Source organism: Mercenaria mercenaria, chromosome 19 (genome assembly GCF_021730395.1).
Source record: "Mercenaria mercenaria strain notata chromosome 19, MADL_Memer_1, whole genome shotgun sequence".
Lineage (NCBI taxonomy): Eukaryota > Metazoa > Mollusca > Bivalvia > Venerida > Veneridae > Mercenaria > Mercenaria mercenaria.
This window is the reverse complement of record NC_069379.1, coordinates 37311023-37330467: the sequence shown is the minus strand read 5'-3', so window position 1 is coordinate 37330467 and position 19445 is coordinate 37311023. Positions and strand designations below refer to the sequence as shown.

General features: G+C 34.9%; 1 protein-coding gene across 2 annotated transcripts in view; it reads right to left on the bottom strand.

The window, feature by feature from the left end:
* The window catches only part of LOC123543110 (uncharacterized), a 35479-nt gene extending 16273 nt beyond the window's left edge, over positions 1–19206 (bottom strand). The window contains exons 1-9 of one of the 2 annotated variants that reach the window (XM_045329175.2): positions 18776–19202; positions 12990–13112; positions 11333–11487; positions 10097–10200; positions 8032–8330; positions 6965–7270; positions 6444–6526; positions 4738–4926; positions 2567–3315 (exon numbers count right to left, since the gene is read on the bottom strand). In XM_045329175.2, coding sequence (XP_045185110.2) covers positions 3075–3315; positions 4738–4926; positions 6444–6526; positions 6965–7270; positions 8032–8330; positions 10097–10200; positions 11333–11487; positions 12990–13112; positions 18776–18931 — 1656 coding nt within the window. In that variant the 5' untranslated portion in view covers positions 18932–19202 and the 3' untranslated portion in view covers positions 2567–3074. Of the gene's footprint in view, positions 1–2566; positions 3316–4737; positions 4927–6443; positions 6527–6964; positions 7271–8031; positions 8331–10096; positions 10201–11332; positions 11488–12989; positions 13113–18775 lie in introns of those variants that run through there. The other variant, XM_053531478.1, reaches the window with a different exon arrangement.
* Positions 19207–19445: the final 239 nt, after the last annotated feature.

The window sequence follows — 19445 nt, the reverse complement described above, 5'->3', positions numbered from 1 at the left end:
TAACGTAAACGCACAAACGTAAAATCGAAAAAGAAACATATCGTCATGTCAGTGCAATAACTCAATAAGTGCATATATATTATATAAGCACTTATTGAGTTATTGCGCTGACATGACGATATATTCTGAAAATATAGAGTTTGATCTATATTTGAGCCAAATTTCATACTTTTCCGTCAAACTTCTACATTCCGGTCCTAAGGTGTGGATCGACCTTAACGTTTTACGGATAAACAATGTACTAGCGCGTTGATCTAGACGTTTGTATCAAGTCTAACTGGTACTGTTACACTTTGTATCCCCATAAGGATGATGCGAAAAGTAACAGAACCAACGAAAGTAACACATACAAGCGGTACATCTAGCGGATGCACTAGGCTGATACGAGATCAGAAAACACCACTAATACTGACCTATTCTTCGCAGGAAACTGCCAACTTCGCCACTTGATATCATAAGTGGAGGACGAGTGATTTAAGTCGCAATGTTTTCTATCAAATTGTCACGGATTCAGTGCATTTTTTCTCAGTAAACTGTAAAGTCAGTTTATGTCGTGGAAACAAAGTTTCGTTATCTTTTTCTTTGGGGTTATGGATTCGTGGTTGTGGCTTTTGCGTATTGGATTTAACTTCGTTTATTGACTTAACCCGCAAAAAACACGAAATTTATCCCCCACGAAAAAGTAATGATTTTATAGTATTTCAATACGTCTTAATAACATTAAGTGATTCAGGAAATGTGTTGATAAAGTTTATATTTACATTCCTGTGGTTATAAAAAAAATACTGATTGGTTGAATCTTTCCAAAGTGATAGTATTATACTGTAACCGGAAATACATTTAATCAAGGTTTGTTAAATTGAGAGAGTGATCTTTGATTTGTCGCATAATTATGTCAACCTGTCATCTAGATAGCCGTTGAAAAGATATAAAATAGTTTAGATAGTACCATAAAAAGTTGAAAGCCAAAAATAGACGATATTAAATGAGTGTCTTTTCATATTGAATTTATCAAACGAATTGAATAAAATAATAAATTGTGAGGTTCTGCCAATCATTTTATCAATTTTATTCAACAAGTTTAATAAATTCAATGTGGAAAGATTCTATTTATCACATGTAAGCTTTTTCTGTTAAAACATTATTATTTTATGCTAAGTAGTGAAATACGGAGAAATATCAGAGAGATATTTCTCTATATCACTCACAATGCCGAACTTCCTTTTTTTCAGATAAAATTATCTCCCTTGAAATATATTCTTTAATCACCTCCCTTTGTTACATTTAAGATTACATTTAGGCGTGATCAAAGATTTAATATGTATTCCCCTTACTTATGTGGATTTTAGTCTTGCTTGGGTCATCATGAAAAAACAAAAACAAAATAAGAAAAAAAACACATTCAGCTGAAATGACTAACAAGGCTGGTGATTTTACCAAAGTTCCCACATTTGCCTCGAATAATACACGGCATAGCACCTTTGGGTGATCCTCCGTAATGAAAAATGGAAACATGTCGTCGTATGGCAATGCCGTTATCATAAAGACTTAAATACCTAACAAACAAACAAACAAACAACATTCATACCGGTAAAACATCAGGTACGTGAAAGAAAAGTATCAAAACCTATTCTCACATAACTTAGAGACCAGTAATTACGGCTTCGCGTTTTTGTGCAAGCTAAAGAACTAAAGAACCTGACCGTCTGTTAGCAAATAGCTAGGCTAAGTTAGCCGGACATGGCTGTATCGGAATAATTTCTCAAGTATCCCAATGTTATGGTGGATTTCTGTCGCTCTCTCCCTCTGGCCAGATCACTCTTCACTGGTAGAGGATAAATTTGTAGCTTGTAAAACACCATTGAACGTGTTTGCCATGCAAAGGGCGCTATTTAATTCGAGTATAATATGGTATAAGTAATGATTGGCGTCTTATAAAACTTAAATAATTCAAAGTTGTTGATGGGCATATTTAGACTTTAAACTCTTCGGATTAAATTATCCAAGGCAGCGGACTGGCATATGAATTTTATTGAACGAAGCATTGGCCTTGTTCTACAGGACGTCCTAAGAAATTTCAATGTCAGCTCGGAGACATTTTCAAGCGTAAGTGCTGTCATGTCATTTAACAGTAAAAGAACTAAAAATTTATATATGTTTACAGTATACAGTAATTTCTTGATGTGACATAAAAATTAGACCCTCTGACTATTAATGATTTTATAGTAATAGAGGGCAGAAAATATCTTCTTTTTGTTCTTTTGAACAATTAAACCATTGCCTTTTTTAATGTTTTATTTCTTATGGGATCATTCACAAAGACTGACTGGATGTGAACCTGTGGGTCGTGCCTGTCGGGTTAATGTTTTGGATTATTTCAGCACAGTCTAGCTATTTATGATTCATGTAAAACTTTAATTTTTTTGGCACAAAGACTGACTGGATGTGAACCTGTGGATTGTGCCTGTCGAGTTAATGTATTGGATTATTTCAGCACAGTTGTTTATGATTCATGTAAAACTTTAATTTTTAGTGTTTATACAATTCTACCACAGTAAAACGAACATAAGATTTAAGACAATAATTTTATTCAGATAAAAGGGGAAAGATAAAAAGAAAGACATCAGCAATTGCGGACGGACTTTTTAACTGTCTTCTGTAAATCACATCTCTCATCGAATATGCACACAGTCATTTTGGGACTCAACAATATTATACAGAATACTGAAATAAATCGAATAAACATATGCGATACGTCTTATTTACTTTTGAATTCCATGTACATAATTCATATTCATTGTTATTAAGTTCATGTAATTTCATAATGTCCGTAACGACAAAATCAAAGCTATGTTAAGTTTAAAGTGTCTAAAACATTAAATGTTACGTTTTATTAAATTAAAAGCGCTAGATATTTTCCGTAAGAATGGAAATTAGAAAAAAAATGATACTGACACATTTAGCCAAAGGCAGGCAGCCGACTTGACAATCAATAGTAAGTCTATACCAAAATACGTATCATGTTATCATAACATGGACTAAGGAAATGATCCTGACATTCCAGCCGGATTTTTCTATATATTACACAAGCAATAATCAGTTTCGCAATAACCCCTGGCACAGCTATCTCGACACCACCCGTCCCAGTAATCACCGCCCACTTTTGACGAACACTTTCCTTGTGACTGCACATCCGGTTTCTTTGTTCTTGTTGCTGTAGTTGTTGTTGAAGTTACTGGTTGTTCTGTGGATTCCGTACATTCACAGGTATCTGCTGGACAGTCACCATTATCCTTATTGCAGTTCTCGTTACACCTATGGAACAAAACAGAGGCATATTTTGTTTACTGCAGAACTAGTACTGATGTAATTAATGTTCATAAGTAGAAACATTTAAATGTGTACTAAAATGTCTTGCCGTTTCGTAGCATTAAATATAAATTTGCCTTTCCTTTCGCGCACAATATATAACGAGAATAAACAAAATTGGTTGCGCTATAAAGTAAATGCACTCTTATTATATGGGAATACGTGTACTGATTCAAATTACTGTAATGGTAATGCTGGTTTGCTTTAGCGAGGCGGTATTACGACAACATTAACTATGATAACTAAAAAATCCGAGTTTTTCCAAAATCAGGAATTGCATGGCTTCCAGTTTCTCCTTTCATTACAGATATGTAGCCGGCGACGGAACACAACGGAACAAAAAAGGCGATTGGCTGAAAAATGACCAATAGAAACGTGTCTTTCAAAGCTGATGAATGATTGATGTATACTCGTTCAAGCTCATGTGCAGAAAAACTGTCAACAGAATGACTGATGATTGCAGAGAGGACTAAAATATTAAAACTGCGTACGTATTACGTAATTCTTTTGTCTGAAATTTTAAACAGTGAAAAATACAATTATTTTGCTCCTTTTTTGTGAAAGAAATTATTCTAACAATACATTCCAACTGAACAAATATGAAGATTACTGTAATGGTGTCAAAAGGCAGTGCCCTTCATCGAATACAACGCGCCCTAGGTATGTTAAATTTCAGTACTGGGACATTATTGCAAATGTATCAAAACGAAGATATGTAACCATTACTTCAAAAATTGTGTGTTTTCAAAGGTGTTGAACTGGCCGGAAGTGTGGCCCCTTCGTGCAGTCCTTTTCCTGAATTCAAAGTATATATTAGCCAATTGTGTGATAGAGTAATACACGTTTTTTATACGCTGTACAATTTTGATACAAAACAACCCTTTCTTTCTATGATTTGGTGTTGTTTGATTTTTTTTCCTCAAAATATAGGGGCTAACCGTTAACCATATTACTGAATATTATGTCAACAGTTTCAAGCCTTTCAAAGCGGGAACATACCAGATATCAAAAACTCAATCCTTTCAAAATGGGAACATACGAAATATATTACTTAATATTATGTCTACAGTTTCAATCCTTTCAAAGCGGGACCATACAAGATATATTACTTAATATCATGGGAACATACCAGATATATCAATTAAAGATATGTCTACAGTCTACCAGATATCAAAAATTCAATCCTATCAAAGCGGGGAACATACCAGATATCAAAAATTCAATCCTATCAAAGCGGGGAACATACCAGATATTAAAAATTCAATCCCGTATCAAAGCGGGAACATACCAGATATGAAAAGTTCAATCCTATCAAAGCGGGAACATACCAGATATCAAAAACTAAATCCTTTCAAAGCGGGAACATACCATATATCAAAAACTTGGATTCCTTTCCAGAAACTTATAGCATGGCAGACTTTTCTGGTATGGATCGCTGGTTGAGTGACCTCTGGTAGAAGTGTGGTTGTTGTGGATTGAGTAACAACTTTCTGTATCACAGTACACATGCACGAATCTGCTGGACAATTTCCACGTGCGCATGAGTCTGCGCACACTCTGAAAACAATGTCAGTATTTTTAGTTTTAAAGATGTCCAATGCCTATTTTTCACTCACAAATTTTATTTTTAGATAATTACATCACATTTAGAAAATCCTCATCAAATTAATTTAGCGTAACAACACGGGCACAGAGGTCAAGCGCCGCTTACTTGTCAAGTTTTTGTGAGGTGTGTATTAAGCTTTATGTTTGACAATTGGAAAACTTGTTCGAGTTCAATCTAGAGAAGCGGTGATTTTTTTCTAATATAAAAATCTCGGTTTCTAAAAGCATTATACTTGGAAACTTCCAAGTGTGTTTGGTTACCATCAAGAGAATCGATTGAATTCAATAAAAATAATGGAGTTCCATAACTTGCATAAGCCATACAATTTGCAAGTGCCAAACGTGTTTGATTTCCATGAAGAGAATTGATAAAATCCTTAAAAACTGGATTTCCATAGGTCTTATGTTCGTGACGTGCCAAATATGTATACTTTCCATGTAGAAAAGTGGTAAAAAATGTGAAACAAGAGTTGTCTCCATAGGATGACACATGCCCCCGATGGCACTTTGAATGAATAGTTATGGCCGATGTTAGAGTTTAGGACCTTTGACCTACGGACCTGGGTCTTGCGCGCGACACGTCGTCTTACTGTGGTACACATTTATGCCCAATAATTTTAAAATCCATGCATGAATGACAAAGATATGGACCGGACCCGCCCATCAATGCACTATCATGAAATATGACCTTTAACGTCTAAGTGTGACCTTGACCTTTGAGCTACGGACCTGGGTCTTGCGCATGACACGTCGTCTTACTGTGGTACACATTCATGCCAAGTTATTTGAAAATCCATCCATGGATGACAAAGATATGGACCGGACACGAATGCACTATCATGAAAAATGACCTTTAACGTCTAAGTGTGACCTTGACCTTTGAGCTACGGACCTGGGTCTTGCGCGCGACACGTCGTCTTACTGTGGTACACATTCATGGCAAGTTATTTGAAAATCCATCCATCGATGACAAAGATATGGACCGGACACGAAAATTGCGGACAGACTGACATACCGACAGACTGACAGACGGACAGACGGTTCAAAAACTATATGCCTCCCTTCGGGGGCATAAAAATGGTGGAATTCTATAATAATTTGGATTCCCACCCCAACCCCCCATCTCTGAGCCTCAACGACTACAGAATACTTCTAGGTAAAATGGTTTTAAAGTAGTTCATTCGAAGAAACTGTTTGAAGAAACATATTTATACATAAAATACATTTTTAGACTCTTAACGTATAGTGGTAAAAAGTACATTTTTAAAAAATTGTTCCACAAGAGATGGATTCTTATCAAATTTGGTTGAAATATATTCGGTAGTTTCAAAGAAGTCTTTGACATTCCACACTTTCGGTGGCCTGTCCTGCTTGACTGCCAGAGAAGATGAAGACAATTTTGACGTATTGACGATCGGACGGCAAACGTCACAGGATCCAAGTAGATTGAACAATTTTGATCTATTTACCTGTCGAGATATGCATTATTAGCCCAGTTATTTATTCCCTTGCATTCTGTACGACTTATCAACTGTGTTACTGGCTGATTTGGCTGAAACAAGAAACAGCATAGTATAATTAACCCTTACCATGCTAAATTTCTGTAATGAACAAGTCCATCTTTCAGTTTGGACAGTACCATTAACTGTTTAAAGGGGTGCTTACCAGAAAGATAATAACTGAATAGCGAAAATTGCAGATCATGATCAGGCTGCACGGATGTGCAGGCTGATCATGATTAGTCGCAAAGGCAAAATCATTTGCCGTCAGCCGGCTAAAGGCTAAGATATGATAATACTTTTACATTGCCTTCTCAGAACGTATTTTGTTCAATTTATATTTTTACTTTATATATTTTACTTTTATATGTTGCTATGGCTATGTATGTTCATCTGTAAATATATTTTGATATACTGTGCGTATTATAATAACTAATACATAGTCTTTTAATGTTTTTAACGAATGCATATTTCAAAACAAGCACTTCTACCTTTGCCGTAGTGCTGGTGCTGGTAGTCGTGGGTTTCTGTGTAGTCGTGGCCGTAGCCGAGCTCGTCGTTGGTTTTGGTGTGGTCGTTGTTGCCTTTGTCGTTGTTGCCTTTGTCGTAGTCGTAGGCCTCTGAGTTGTTGGTGGGGCGGTTGCCTTCTGTGTGACAATCTGAGCACCACCAGAGCAGTCGCATCCGTATGCTGGACAGTTGCCGATAGCACAGTTATCTGTACACCACTTATCCATGACCGGATCGTTAGCCCAGTTGTTTGTCCCTTTACATGGAAGCTTCATCCCAATAAATTCCTGGAAATGTGTCAAGCGAATATTCGAATATTCGTTCGGAAGGTTGACCGAATATTAAGCAATATAGTATAAATAATTTTGCTTTTCAGTCAAAATAAATGCGTATAGTTAGTGTAATTATTGAGTCAAATGATAAATGCATCCATCTTTGATTATAGAACGAACCCCAGTCAAGTCCCTCGTTTTCGCACTATTTGTTATGCATCTAATTTCGACCTTCAAAATAGGTGTCCCTGTCATCTGACAACTTATAGCCTTTTTCACATTTACATTTACATTTTTGTCATTAAATTGACACCTAAAATATAATTCATGTATATATGTACAGCAAGACGCGAAAAAAAGTTAAATATGTCCATTCTGTTACATGTATTTAAAATATTTCTCAGACCAAGTTTTTCAAATTGGGAAAAGCATAGTATATTTGAGCCGCTCCATGAGAAAAAACCAAGATAGTGCTTTTGCGACCGCATTTGCGTCCGCGCAATCTGGTCAGGATCCATGCTGTTCGCTTTCAAAGCCTATTACAATTAGAGAAACTGTTAAGCGAACAACATTGATCCTGACCAGGCTACGTGGATGCGCAGGCTGGTCTGGATCCATGCCGGTCTCAGATGCACTATGCTGGTTTTCTCATTGCGCGGCTCATTTGTAGTATCATAGTTATCGCAGTTATGCGGGGTTTGAACATTGGACTACGATGTCTTTGGTTTGAATTTCTAATTGAGAAGACAGTATTTTATTATGATAATTGAACATACTCCAGGTGTTTGGGCCGGTGGTTGGTTGGTCTGCACCTTGGGACCCAGTGGTAATATGGGTGGCCCTTGTGTGAAAACCACTGGAGGCTGTGTAACTCTCTCTGTAACCCTCTCTGTAACTCTCTCTGTTGGTGCTTGTGTCGGTCGTGGAGTCGGTTGTGGAGTCGGTGTTTGTGTGACTTGTTGAGGCGCTACGCCGTTACCTTCTATAGCAACATCTGCACATCCATAAAACTCCTCCTGATCACCACAGCCAATACAAGCCCTGCCCGTGTCTTTATCGACGCCCCAACTGTTGCCTGTATAAAATGAGCCGCGCCATAAGAAAAGCAACATAGTGCGCTTGCGACCAGCATGGATTCAGACCAGCCTGCGCATCCGCGCAGTCTGGTCCGGATCCATGATATTCGCTTTCAAAGACTATTGCAATTAGCGAACAGCATGGATCCTGACCAGACTGTGCGGTTGCGCAGGCTGGTCTGGATCCATGCTATTCGCAAACGCACTATGTTGGTTTCCTCATGGCGCGGCTCAAATGATGTTTTTTTTTTCAGAAAACACTGACCACTATTCCCAGCTTTTGTCTGAATGATATGACAAACTGTTGAAAACAGTATCCACAATAACCAAGCTACTGCATGAATAATGTTGCAGTTATTTTAGAAAATGTTTTAACACAATAACCCACATTATTGCCTTGATAGTACAATACATTTGTAATTCTAAAGCTTTTGTCTAATGATAAAACCTACTGTGTAATACTATGTCCATCTTTCTCCAGCTTTTCCCAATATAATACACACAAGAAATGTCGAGCATTTGAAAAAAAGACTTAATTCAAACAAAGACGAATGAAAATGTCCAGAAAAATATAGAAGTAAATATAAATATTGATGATATATCGCCCCATTAATGCAAAAAGGAACCAAGCGCTGATAATTAAAGAAGCTTATGGTAGCTTTATATATTCCACTTTTGACTGTGCCATGCAATATACTGTACAAAAACACTTTAAGCGATACATACATGTATATCCTAAGATATTACATGATTATTATCATACTGCACAAAAATTAAAAAAACGACGTGTTAATTTGGTATATGCCATTTGTAGCTGTTGCCTAAAACATGCAAGATATATGCCCTCTTTTGTTATTAGCTGAATAAAACAGTCGCATATAATTGTCACTGGAAGAATGTAATATAATAATTTAACATGTATGCCTTTCTACATAAATCCGTCCGGCAATGGTGTAATACTTCAGCTGAACCTGCCTTAGCGGCCATCTGTATTAAATGGCCACCTGTATTAACCGGTCACCTGTATTAAACGACCACCTGTATTAACCGGTCACCTGTATTAACCGGCCACTTGCCTTAAGCGAACTTCCTAAATTGATTTTTGTTCTAATATTAACTTGTCTTAAGCAGCCACCTGCATAAAGCAACCATGCTTCATTGCTTGGCTGCTTAATACAGGTTTGACTGTGTAATCAAACGTATATCTTAACTAGATACCTGCATGATATTTCCATTGTATAACTATATCTTAGCTAGATACCCGCATAATATTTCCATTGTATAATATTTCCATTGTATGACTATATTTTAGCTAGATACCCGCATGATATTTCCCTTGTATAACTATATCTAAGCTAGATACCCGCATGGCATTTCCATTGTATAACTATATCTTAGCTGGATACCCGCATGATATTTCCATTGTATAACTATATCTAAGCTAGATACCTGCATGATATTTCCATTGTATAATATTTCCATTGTATGACTATATTTTAGCTAGATACCCGCATGGTATTTCCTTCTATAACTATATCTTAGCTAGATACCCGCATAATATTTCCATTGTATAACTATAACTTAGCTAGATACCCGCATGATATTTCAATTGTATAACTATATCTTAGCTAGATACCCGCATGATTTTTCCATTGTATAACTATATCTTAGCTAGATACCCGCATGATATTTCCATTGTATAACTATATCTTAGCTAGATACCCGCATGATCTTTCCATTGTATAACTATATCTTAACTACATACCTGCATGATATTTCCACTGAATGACACATTGAGTGCACGTCATTCCATCGGGTAACTTGTAGGCCATGTTCCATATGCCCGTGCGCCTGCTCTTGATATAAGTTCTGAAAGTTTAGTTTATACTAATATATTTTAGGTTGATTGTAAGGTAATTTCTACACCTTATATTAGTCACTCTCGACACCTCGTTCCTGATGGAATCCATCGCCACGAGGGTATGAGAGAAGAGAAGCCATTTTCCCTTTTAATGCTGAGCGCCAAGCAAGGAAGCTACTGGTATCATTATTACGTTTTTGGTATGACGCGGCCGTGGATCGAACCCACGAACACCCGCACTCGAAGAGGACGCTCTACCTCTAGGCTAACGAGGCGGTAAATTCAATGTTATCTAGCCATTTTGTAAAATTTCCAATTATTTTCAACAGTTTAGTTATAATTCTGTTTTATCAATTAGATAAAAAAAACACCAAAAAAAAAAAAAAAAAAAAAACTAGCGGAAACAGTAGTAAATATGATGTTGTTTGTGTGAAATAAAAAGTTCGCCATTAACACACAGTTTAAACATCAAGACTATACCAATTCCAATTAAGCTGGGCATGATTTATGCTAATGAGGTCAAGGGTTTTATTTTCAGTTTGACATATGATTTTTGAAACTTTCATACGACCTGACAGAAAAAAAAACGCTTTGCTGAAACAGAACCATCCAAGTATGCAAAAAATGAATACACAATTATTATGTCGTAATACCAATGTACAATGTATTGTTACAAATTGCCAAAAAAAGTGCACTTTACCTTTATCAAGGTGGTAAAGTCAATGTAATCTAGCTATCATTTTTTTTGTAAAACTTCTAATTACTTAAAAAAAAGAACTAGTGTAAACAATAGTAAATTTACGCTAACGTTCCCATGTAAAGTAAAAAGTACGTCATGATTACAAATTTAAAAATACATCAAGATCATATGAATGCCTATAAATAACTTAAATAAGGTCAAAAGAATTATTTGAGTTTGGTATATAATCTTTGAAACTTCGATAAATTCTACAAAACATTGATTATGATCAACGAAATCGTGTAAAACTATGCAGAAAAGGGAAAACAAAATTCTTATATATTACTTCTAAGCATTGTTTCCAATTGGGCGTAGTTATACAGAACTAGTTTTTGTGGCGTAATAATAATTCGTCTTGCCAGTACGCAAGGACTTTTTGTAAATCAAAAAGTGCGGTTTACTTTGTTCCAGTTCCGTCTGCTCTCTGCAACACGTGCTTGTTCAGACATTCGTGTGTGACAGCTTTGTGGACGTCATTGTTTGGACAAATTCTATACTCCATCCAGCCGAAGTGATTGGCGGTGACGTCGATTTTTATATTGATGGTTTGTCCCATCTATATCGAAAAAACAAAAACATATTAGTGATGTATAATATATGATAACATAAGTAACTTTAATAACTTTGTCAGTTTTTACAATAATCTATATTGTAATATATATTACATTTACATAAAGATGTAAGTTTTTTCTACACATAAACATCATTTGCATATGTCACTTTCTTCAGTTACAATAGATGTTCAAAATGTCCCCCTCGATTTTGCAAGACGTCGAAAGTTCCTGGCGATGTTTTCGCAAGTTTCACAACTGATATTGCGCATTTCACGGCGAACAGAATCCTTCAAATCCAGTAATTTGTCTGGCTTGGGAGAATAGACTCTTTCTTTTAAACATCCCCATAAAGAGAAATCTAATAGGTTTAAGTTTGATGAGTGAGGGGCATTCAAAGTTAGTCTTCAGGGAAATAATCTGACCTCCAAATTTCTGTTTAAAATTTTCAGAAACACTAAAAACATATGACGTCATTGGCGTCACTTTAACGTCGCATGCAATCACTCTACCTGTTTAATAAAAACTTGGGCAAATTAGCTTTCTAACAAGTGCTGAACCATTTCTCTTTCCAAAAGCCGACAAAGTTATTAAACTTATTTATGTTATCATATATTATGGATCACCCTGTATTTGAATGCATGACAGACAATAATGTAGTGGATAAAAAGCAAACACGCAGTTAATTTACAATATACTTATATTCCAACGTTTCGGCTACATGCCTTTTTCAGGGAATAATAATAATAAACAACGGAAATAACGTCATATATTACGTTACGTGAAAATTGCGGGAAATGAATGACCGACAAAATACTTTTATTTAAGAAATAATCTATAGCAAAAGAGTGTTTTAACACTATCTATGCACGATGGGTGGTTATACGTCGGGCGTAATAATTTCACGAGGGCGCAGCAAAATTATTTGTAAGACGTATTATCGCCCGAGTGAATAAATAGTGATAAAACACGGTTTTGGTGTAAATTATTTTGATTCTAATATGCCCTTAATCTAAAGCAGTAGATAAAATATAGTAGCGCTCTTTCTTGGTCGCAACAAAAACGTTGACGTCACCGAACGTTAACGTGACGTCATTCTAGCGCAAGTGTGTTTTAACAGAGAAAAGCATATTAGAATACATGGTAAAAGAATATTGTTAAATGTATACAAATTGGTTAAATCATATAAAGGTCAATTGTAATAGACGGTTAAAAAAGCATGACCACTAACTGGTACCATTTTGAGACAACAAAGTTCATTGTTGAAACATGCACTTATATACTATACCTTATCTAGTACGAATCCAATATTAGACTGGTGGCCAGTATTGGCTGTCCTTAGACAGTTAGTCATAAATGATCTGAAAAAGGATTCAAGTCTTCGTCATCCATTTGAGCTTACATTATAAGTGAAAAGTAAACTTATGTTCACATGTTGTTTAAAGCACATTGTGAAGTGCTTTCTTTAAAAATGCAAAGAAGTCTTTGTTTCTAGGGACGCACTTACCTTATACTTTTTGACTATAACTCCCTTGGCGTACATTCCGCCAGCCTCGTTTGCACGCTGTGCACCTTCTCTGACCCAGGGGTCGCCACACACTCCACATTTTCCGCCATTGGCTTGCTTCGTCTACAATTATGATAGACTCAAATATAAAGCAATTAAGGACGTTCTGCACCCTCGATTGGCTTGACATCATTTACCCGAAAGTGTAGAATTAAGTCTATTGTCTTGGGATACGGAAATTAATAAATGGTAACCTGTGAGTAACTTTATCACAAAGGCTTAATGGTAAAATGTGGTTTTTAAAATTTCGGCTAATAATGTCTTAAAATCAATTTGAAATATGCGGATCCCTTTAATCACAAATATTGCAAAAACAAGTACAAGGTCCTCTACATTTTATTTTACCATATTATTGACCTTGTCTTTATTTAGGATTATGAGCAGTACCATTAAAATCTACATTGACGAAAAATGTCTGTCAGCGAAAATGTCTTCAAAATTGTGATTCTACTATAGACTCTAATTACGAAAACTTTGGCGGGGTCCAAATCTTTCAAATTAATGTGGCAAAAGAACACACAAAAATATATAAAGCTAACAAGCCTATTTGTTAAGTTTGCTGAATTTTCTGAGTATGTTCAGAAGCCTTGAAATATCAGGGTTTTATCGAATTCTAGATTGTAGAAAATATTTTAAACCAAACGTGTAAAATAACCTAAACCAAGATTCGGTTTCGTTAAATTTACTTTCATACATCTTATACTGGTATCATTTAAAACGACCATCCGAAATGCGCGACCATCTGAAATGCGTCGAACGCATAATTCGCTTTTTCGTGTTTCTTTTGTTTAACTTCTTATGTATAAAATTTGGCATATCTTTCAGTATTTGAGACTATGTTATTTTTCCATCTTTACACATTTTGAGTGATAAAATGTCACAAAAAACTGAAGAACGGTACATAATATAGTAATGATAAAATCTGTAAGAAGATCCTAACGCGACTTAGCGAAATAATAGCAGACTCGGTTTGAGTGGGTCCATTCATGAGATGTAACGGAATTTGCAACACCCCCATGCTTAGCTGGAACTCTTTTACAGTAAAATGTGTCGTGCTCAATGATCCAAAAGGACCAGAACATATAAAAACAATAGACCAAGTACGAGGACACTTTGAACCTTTAAAATGATTAGTCGGCATGCGGTTCTTTTTCTTTTTTTTCAATTTAAGTGTAATTTTGTGTCAGAATCATGTTTTTTTTGTACTTTACTAATTCTGTTTAATAATATCTTATTTGTTATTTACATGGGATGTTCCTTAAATATTAAATGACTATTCAAATCTCCTAGGGCGTGCCTTCATTATCAATTTCTCCCTACTTAACCGACAAGACAGTATTCAAATGTAAACACTGTGAATAGTGATTGACATTTAAGTTAAACAAAAATAATCATGTTAAGCTAACATAATCTAAGATAGATAATATAAATATTTGACGGATTATCCTGTCATTTGTAATGAAATTATTATGCGATTATCTTCATTCATGGTGTCGCTTAAAAACGTCTTTCACCCGTATACTGTCTAATCCTGCGCACGAAACATTCTTTTGCGCGTGGGTTGTGCTATTTAACCCCACACGTGGTTTTATTGGTGGTAAAAATATGCCCGTCATTTTCGTGTCTTGATGTTCTTAGTGGTTTAAACATTATATAAAATGACGTTAATAAGATAACAGAGTATTAACCTTTTATCTTTTTTTCCTGTTGTCGTGTGCGTAATTTCAGCATCATTCGAAATATATTTATTTTTATTGTACTTGGACGATTTTACAAATTACAGAAAATGACATCAGAATTGAAATAAAATGAAGATAGAACAGATCAAACCTTAAGACTTTTACCAATGTGTCAAGTTTTAAAATTTACCACCCCCACATTTTTGTTGTTTGTGGTAATTTAGCTACAATTTAATCAAAAGTCAAAATGTTATAAAAAAGAATTATATCGATGACCTAGCAGTATATTTTATATATATATATATAATTCAAAAGATTTGTTAGCAATCTAGGAAATTATTTTTTAAAAATTTCAATAAAAAAGTTTATTTTAATATTTTTTTTTACATGGAATGGGACTTTTTTCACCACAAGGGTGGGACAATGTAATTTTTATCTACAAAAACAAATTTCATCAGAAGTGAAAAAATTCTATTAGCAATTGTAATATAAACAAACGGAATTTAAAAACTCTTTGAAAATATTCGAAAGACAGTTTGCGTATTTCAAAGACATTTTTAATAATTTGGAACTTTTGCCTTTTAAGAGATACAGAAAAAAGCCCCAATAAATTTAGAAAAAACCCTCAAAACAAACAAACAAAACAACAACAACAACAACAACAAAGTAAACAAAACGGATGACTGCCGTATGAATATATCTGCGGATGTCTCTAAATTATATTCTGGTACTTTTAACATGTGTAAATTTTGCGTTCTGCTCAACCCGGGGCTAGAAGACGTGGACGATAGCTTGCATTTATACTACCGTGCATGAACAGGCTCAATCAAACCGAGCCTGCAGAATTTTCGTTTATGTCGTGTTTGGCGACCTTTGGTTTTCCACTTTTTCTATTTTACACTTTTTTTGGTTATTTTGAATAAGTTTATAAGGTTTATAAAAAAAATAACAAAAAATTAAGAAAATTCATTAAAGGATTAAACTGTAGAAATTGTCTTTAACAGTATTATATAATATGATTATGATATTCAATATTATCCATTAATTTCTTCTATTATTATAGCACTTTTCTTTCAGAATTTTGCTCAGATACACATAGGCAGACTTTAGTTTTTTGGAGTTTCAGGTTTTATTTAAAGAGTCCCAAGAGAAGAGAAAATGTCCCAAGAGAAGAAAGAAAGTTCCGAAACTGTTCTATGAATTTGACAGAGGACGAATACCATTTTTTATTAATATGTCCAAAATATTATCAGTTGCGTCGAAAATTCTTCAACCTGTATTTTTTAGGTGGCCTACGCTACAGAAATTTGAAACCCTCATGTCCGCTACAAATAATAAAGTATTGATCAATCTAGCAAAATATTTGTACTATGCACTAAAAGAAAGATTGTGATTTTACATTTTCATTGCGAACCCATTTTATATATTTTATGCAATTACCATTTTTGAATAAGCATGACATTGTTTTGCCTATTCATTCATTTACTTATTGTTCAAAACAACTTCTATACAATGTACGTTTTTTCAACATTGTCACCACATTTAGTAACTAGTAGCACTGTATTCGGGGTACATGTGTCTCAAATTGTGATATTCATTCATTTATTTTCTTGTTAAATTCTATTTTCGATAATTGTTTTCTAATGTATTTCACCAAGATCTGAATATTTGATTAACGCAGCAGAAAGTACCGCTGAATCTATTGTTCCTTCTAAGTTCATGATTGTGTAATATATTGAAAGTAGTTGTTTTCTGATTGAAAGTTTCTAAATAATGAAGAGTTTTATTGTACCATTTTTTTTATCAGTCGTTCCAGGAATACCCAGTAAATTCAAGTTTTCAAAAAGTAATATGAGCCGCGTCATGAGAGAACTAACATAGTGGGTTTGCGACCAGCATAGATCCAGACCAGCATGTACATCCGCGCAGTCTGGTCAGAATCCATGCTGTTCGCTTTCGAAGCCTATTGCAAGTAGAGAAACCATTAGCGAACAGCATGGATCCTGACCAGACTGCGCGGATGCGCAGGCTGGTCTGGATCAATGCTGGTCGCAAACCCATTATGTTGATTTTCTCATGGCACGGCTCATATAGTTTATTATATACTTTCTACTGGAATATTAAAACAGATTTATGAAATGTAAGGCATATATACATTGTATTTATTTTTTCACTGCAGTGAGACATATTTTCCATATTTTGCCTGTTTTTATTGACCTGCTTTCGTTTTCTTAGATAGTAAATTCAGAATCTTTAGAAGGGAAAAATACAAAGAGATACTGAAGTAAATTATTTCAAGTCAAAATATTAAATGAATGCACCCGAATATGATACGTTCATGCGGTACGGCATTTAATCTTCAGCAGAGGGACATTACTCGGGAAACCGTTTTACTTGCGATTTGAGACGCCGGAAAGTAAAACAGCAACTCTTTTAGCTAAACTTTCATGTTTAATATGAATTAAGGCACCGCCTAGCATTGGGGATTTATCTTTTATATATCCGCTTAGAAAGAAATATTCAACGCTCAAGAAAGTGAAACTTTGCTCTAAACTGTAGTTTACATTTAGTGTCATCATACCTCTTACAGCGAATATCATACTTTGCAAAATTTACGGAAGCCATGCCGGTGACGTCATTCAGCGTTCTCGCACTAGTTTTTAGAATTTTGTTTTGTTTGTTTGCACTCCATGCTGAAACTTGACGGTCTTTACACTTCCTTACTGTTTTAAAAGTGTTTTTCAGTTGCATGTTCAGTTTTCATTACGAAAAAGAAGTAAAATAATCATGTTAGCGCGGTTTACGAGTTTCTATGACTGATTTGGGGTGCTCGGATGTTCATAAAGACAACCAGTCAGCGGATGTTACATAAACCGGAACTGGAAAACATCGAAAAAATTGCCTCAGTATATGCAAACAGCAAAGTCGAATATCTATATACGGACGTTACCGTCTCGGGGATTTTCATCCCCTAATATTTTCGCTAATATTGCATTTAAGGTGAAATTTTTCATTTACATTTATTTGGAATATCAGACTTTAAATTCGGCTGTGCGGAAGTATATAGTTGTAGTTGTCGCTAGTTTGAAATGTAAATACACGATATTTTCAATCATTTTTTTTATAAAATAAATAGAAAATTCTGCTTTTTAATCATGAGTGAGATTTTTATTTTCATCTCATGGTATGAAATCATATATCACTCTTGTCTCCGCTACATGTGAAATATTTTATTTTCATGCCGTTCTATGAAAATAAAAGTATATTCAATGATGTAAAACGCCATTCATAAAAAAACGGCATGTGGCAATCACTCGCTGAAACAAATTCCAACTATACACTGAAACAAACAAATATTTTCAAAGCAATGGAAGCATGCACTTGACTCAAGAACTTGAAGAGCTCCTTACCTTTTAAAGGGGGTAGGTATACTGAAACATTCAGTGATAAGATAACACAAAGGGTGGCTTTCTTACAGCTATTCTTTTCTAATTGTATTCAAGACATTTACCAAAAGTCTTCCATATAATCAAGCAAAATTAAACATAACCATGCTTTAACTTTGAAATCCTAAAATTTTTAAGGTTCACTCCAAATTTTAAGGTGATACCAAGGCATTATGTACAACAATACTAGACACACTGAAATTTTGCCTTTTGTATCAATACACTGACTACGCTATGTCAGTGGCAATTCGAGTGTGCACTTGCGGCGTTCAGTTTTATATGCATATTGGCCATATTATTTTAATTTCTATGAAGCGTGTTCTAAAATGTTGGAATAGTCTTTTTAATGTATGTCAAAGGAATAAAATTGTACCCATTTCTACTCTGGTACCGATCCCTATCGAGATGATCCATTATAGAAGCGTTTCCATGGCGCATATATTTTTCACGAGACTGTTCTGCACAAGATTTTAATCAGCTCAGAACAGAACACTTGGCTTTTCTTTGCTTCTTTGACTTAGAATATGTGCAGAATGTTCGGATCTGTCAAAAAAAAATACGGCTTTTTTTATATCTAACAACTAAATATCTAAAAACTTACCGAAAATCCACCGCAGAATAGAGCGTTGTCGTCGTAGTTTTTGGGTGTTGGAAATCCGAGTCGCCAGGCGCTTGACCGACTGACAGGATCCATCATCATTCCATGCCCAGACGCTTTGTGAATTATTGCACACACCACGATAATTGGTAACAACATTTTATTTCTTATTGTTTATTTCGATGAATTTTTAATAATTGTAAATAATAAAAGGCAAGAGCCTTAAAATGAATGAAATATCCGTATTAATAATACATATATAAGTATAAATGATTCAGATATTTTTTTCGTTAAACACGATAAAGTTAAATATTCAAATGGCAAAAATGTCCAGAAAGCAGTTCTTTATTGTCTATAATCTTAAAAATCCGGCCAATTTATACCCCATGTCAAAGTCTGCAAAATACCCGTCTGATGATTAGGCGCGTTCTACCCACTTGAACAGAACAGGGAATTTCATTGCAAATTAGCCAATGCGAGATAAGTGAAGTTTGGTTTAAACTGCCGACGTAGCAACTCATGTTATCTTTGGAATTTTTCAAACATTGAATTGTTTTCAACATATTTGAACAAATTCATTTTTTTACGTTTAAAGTTGTGTAAAATCATTAAGGTACATAAATGACGTAAATGTGCCTAGCGAGAGAAGTGTTTTCTTAAATGCCAAAACAAG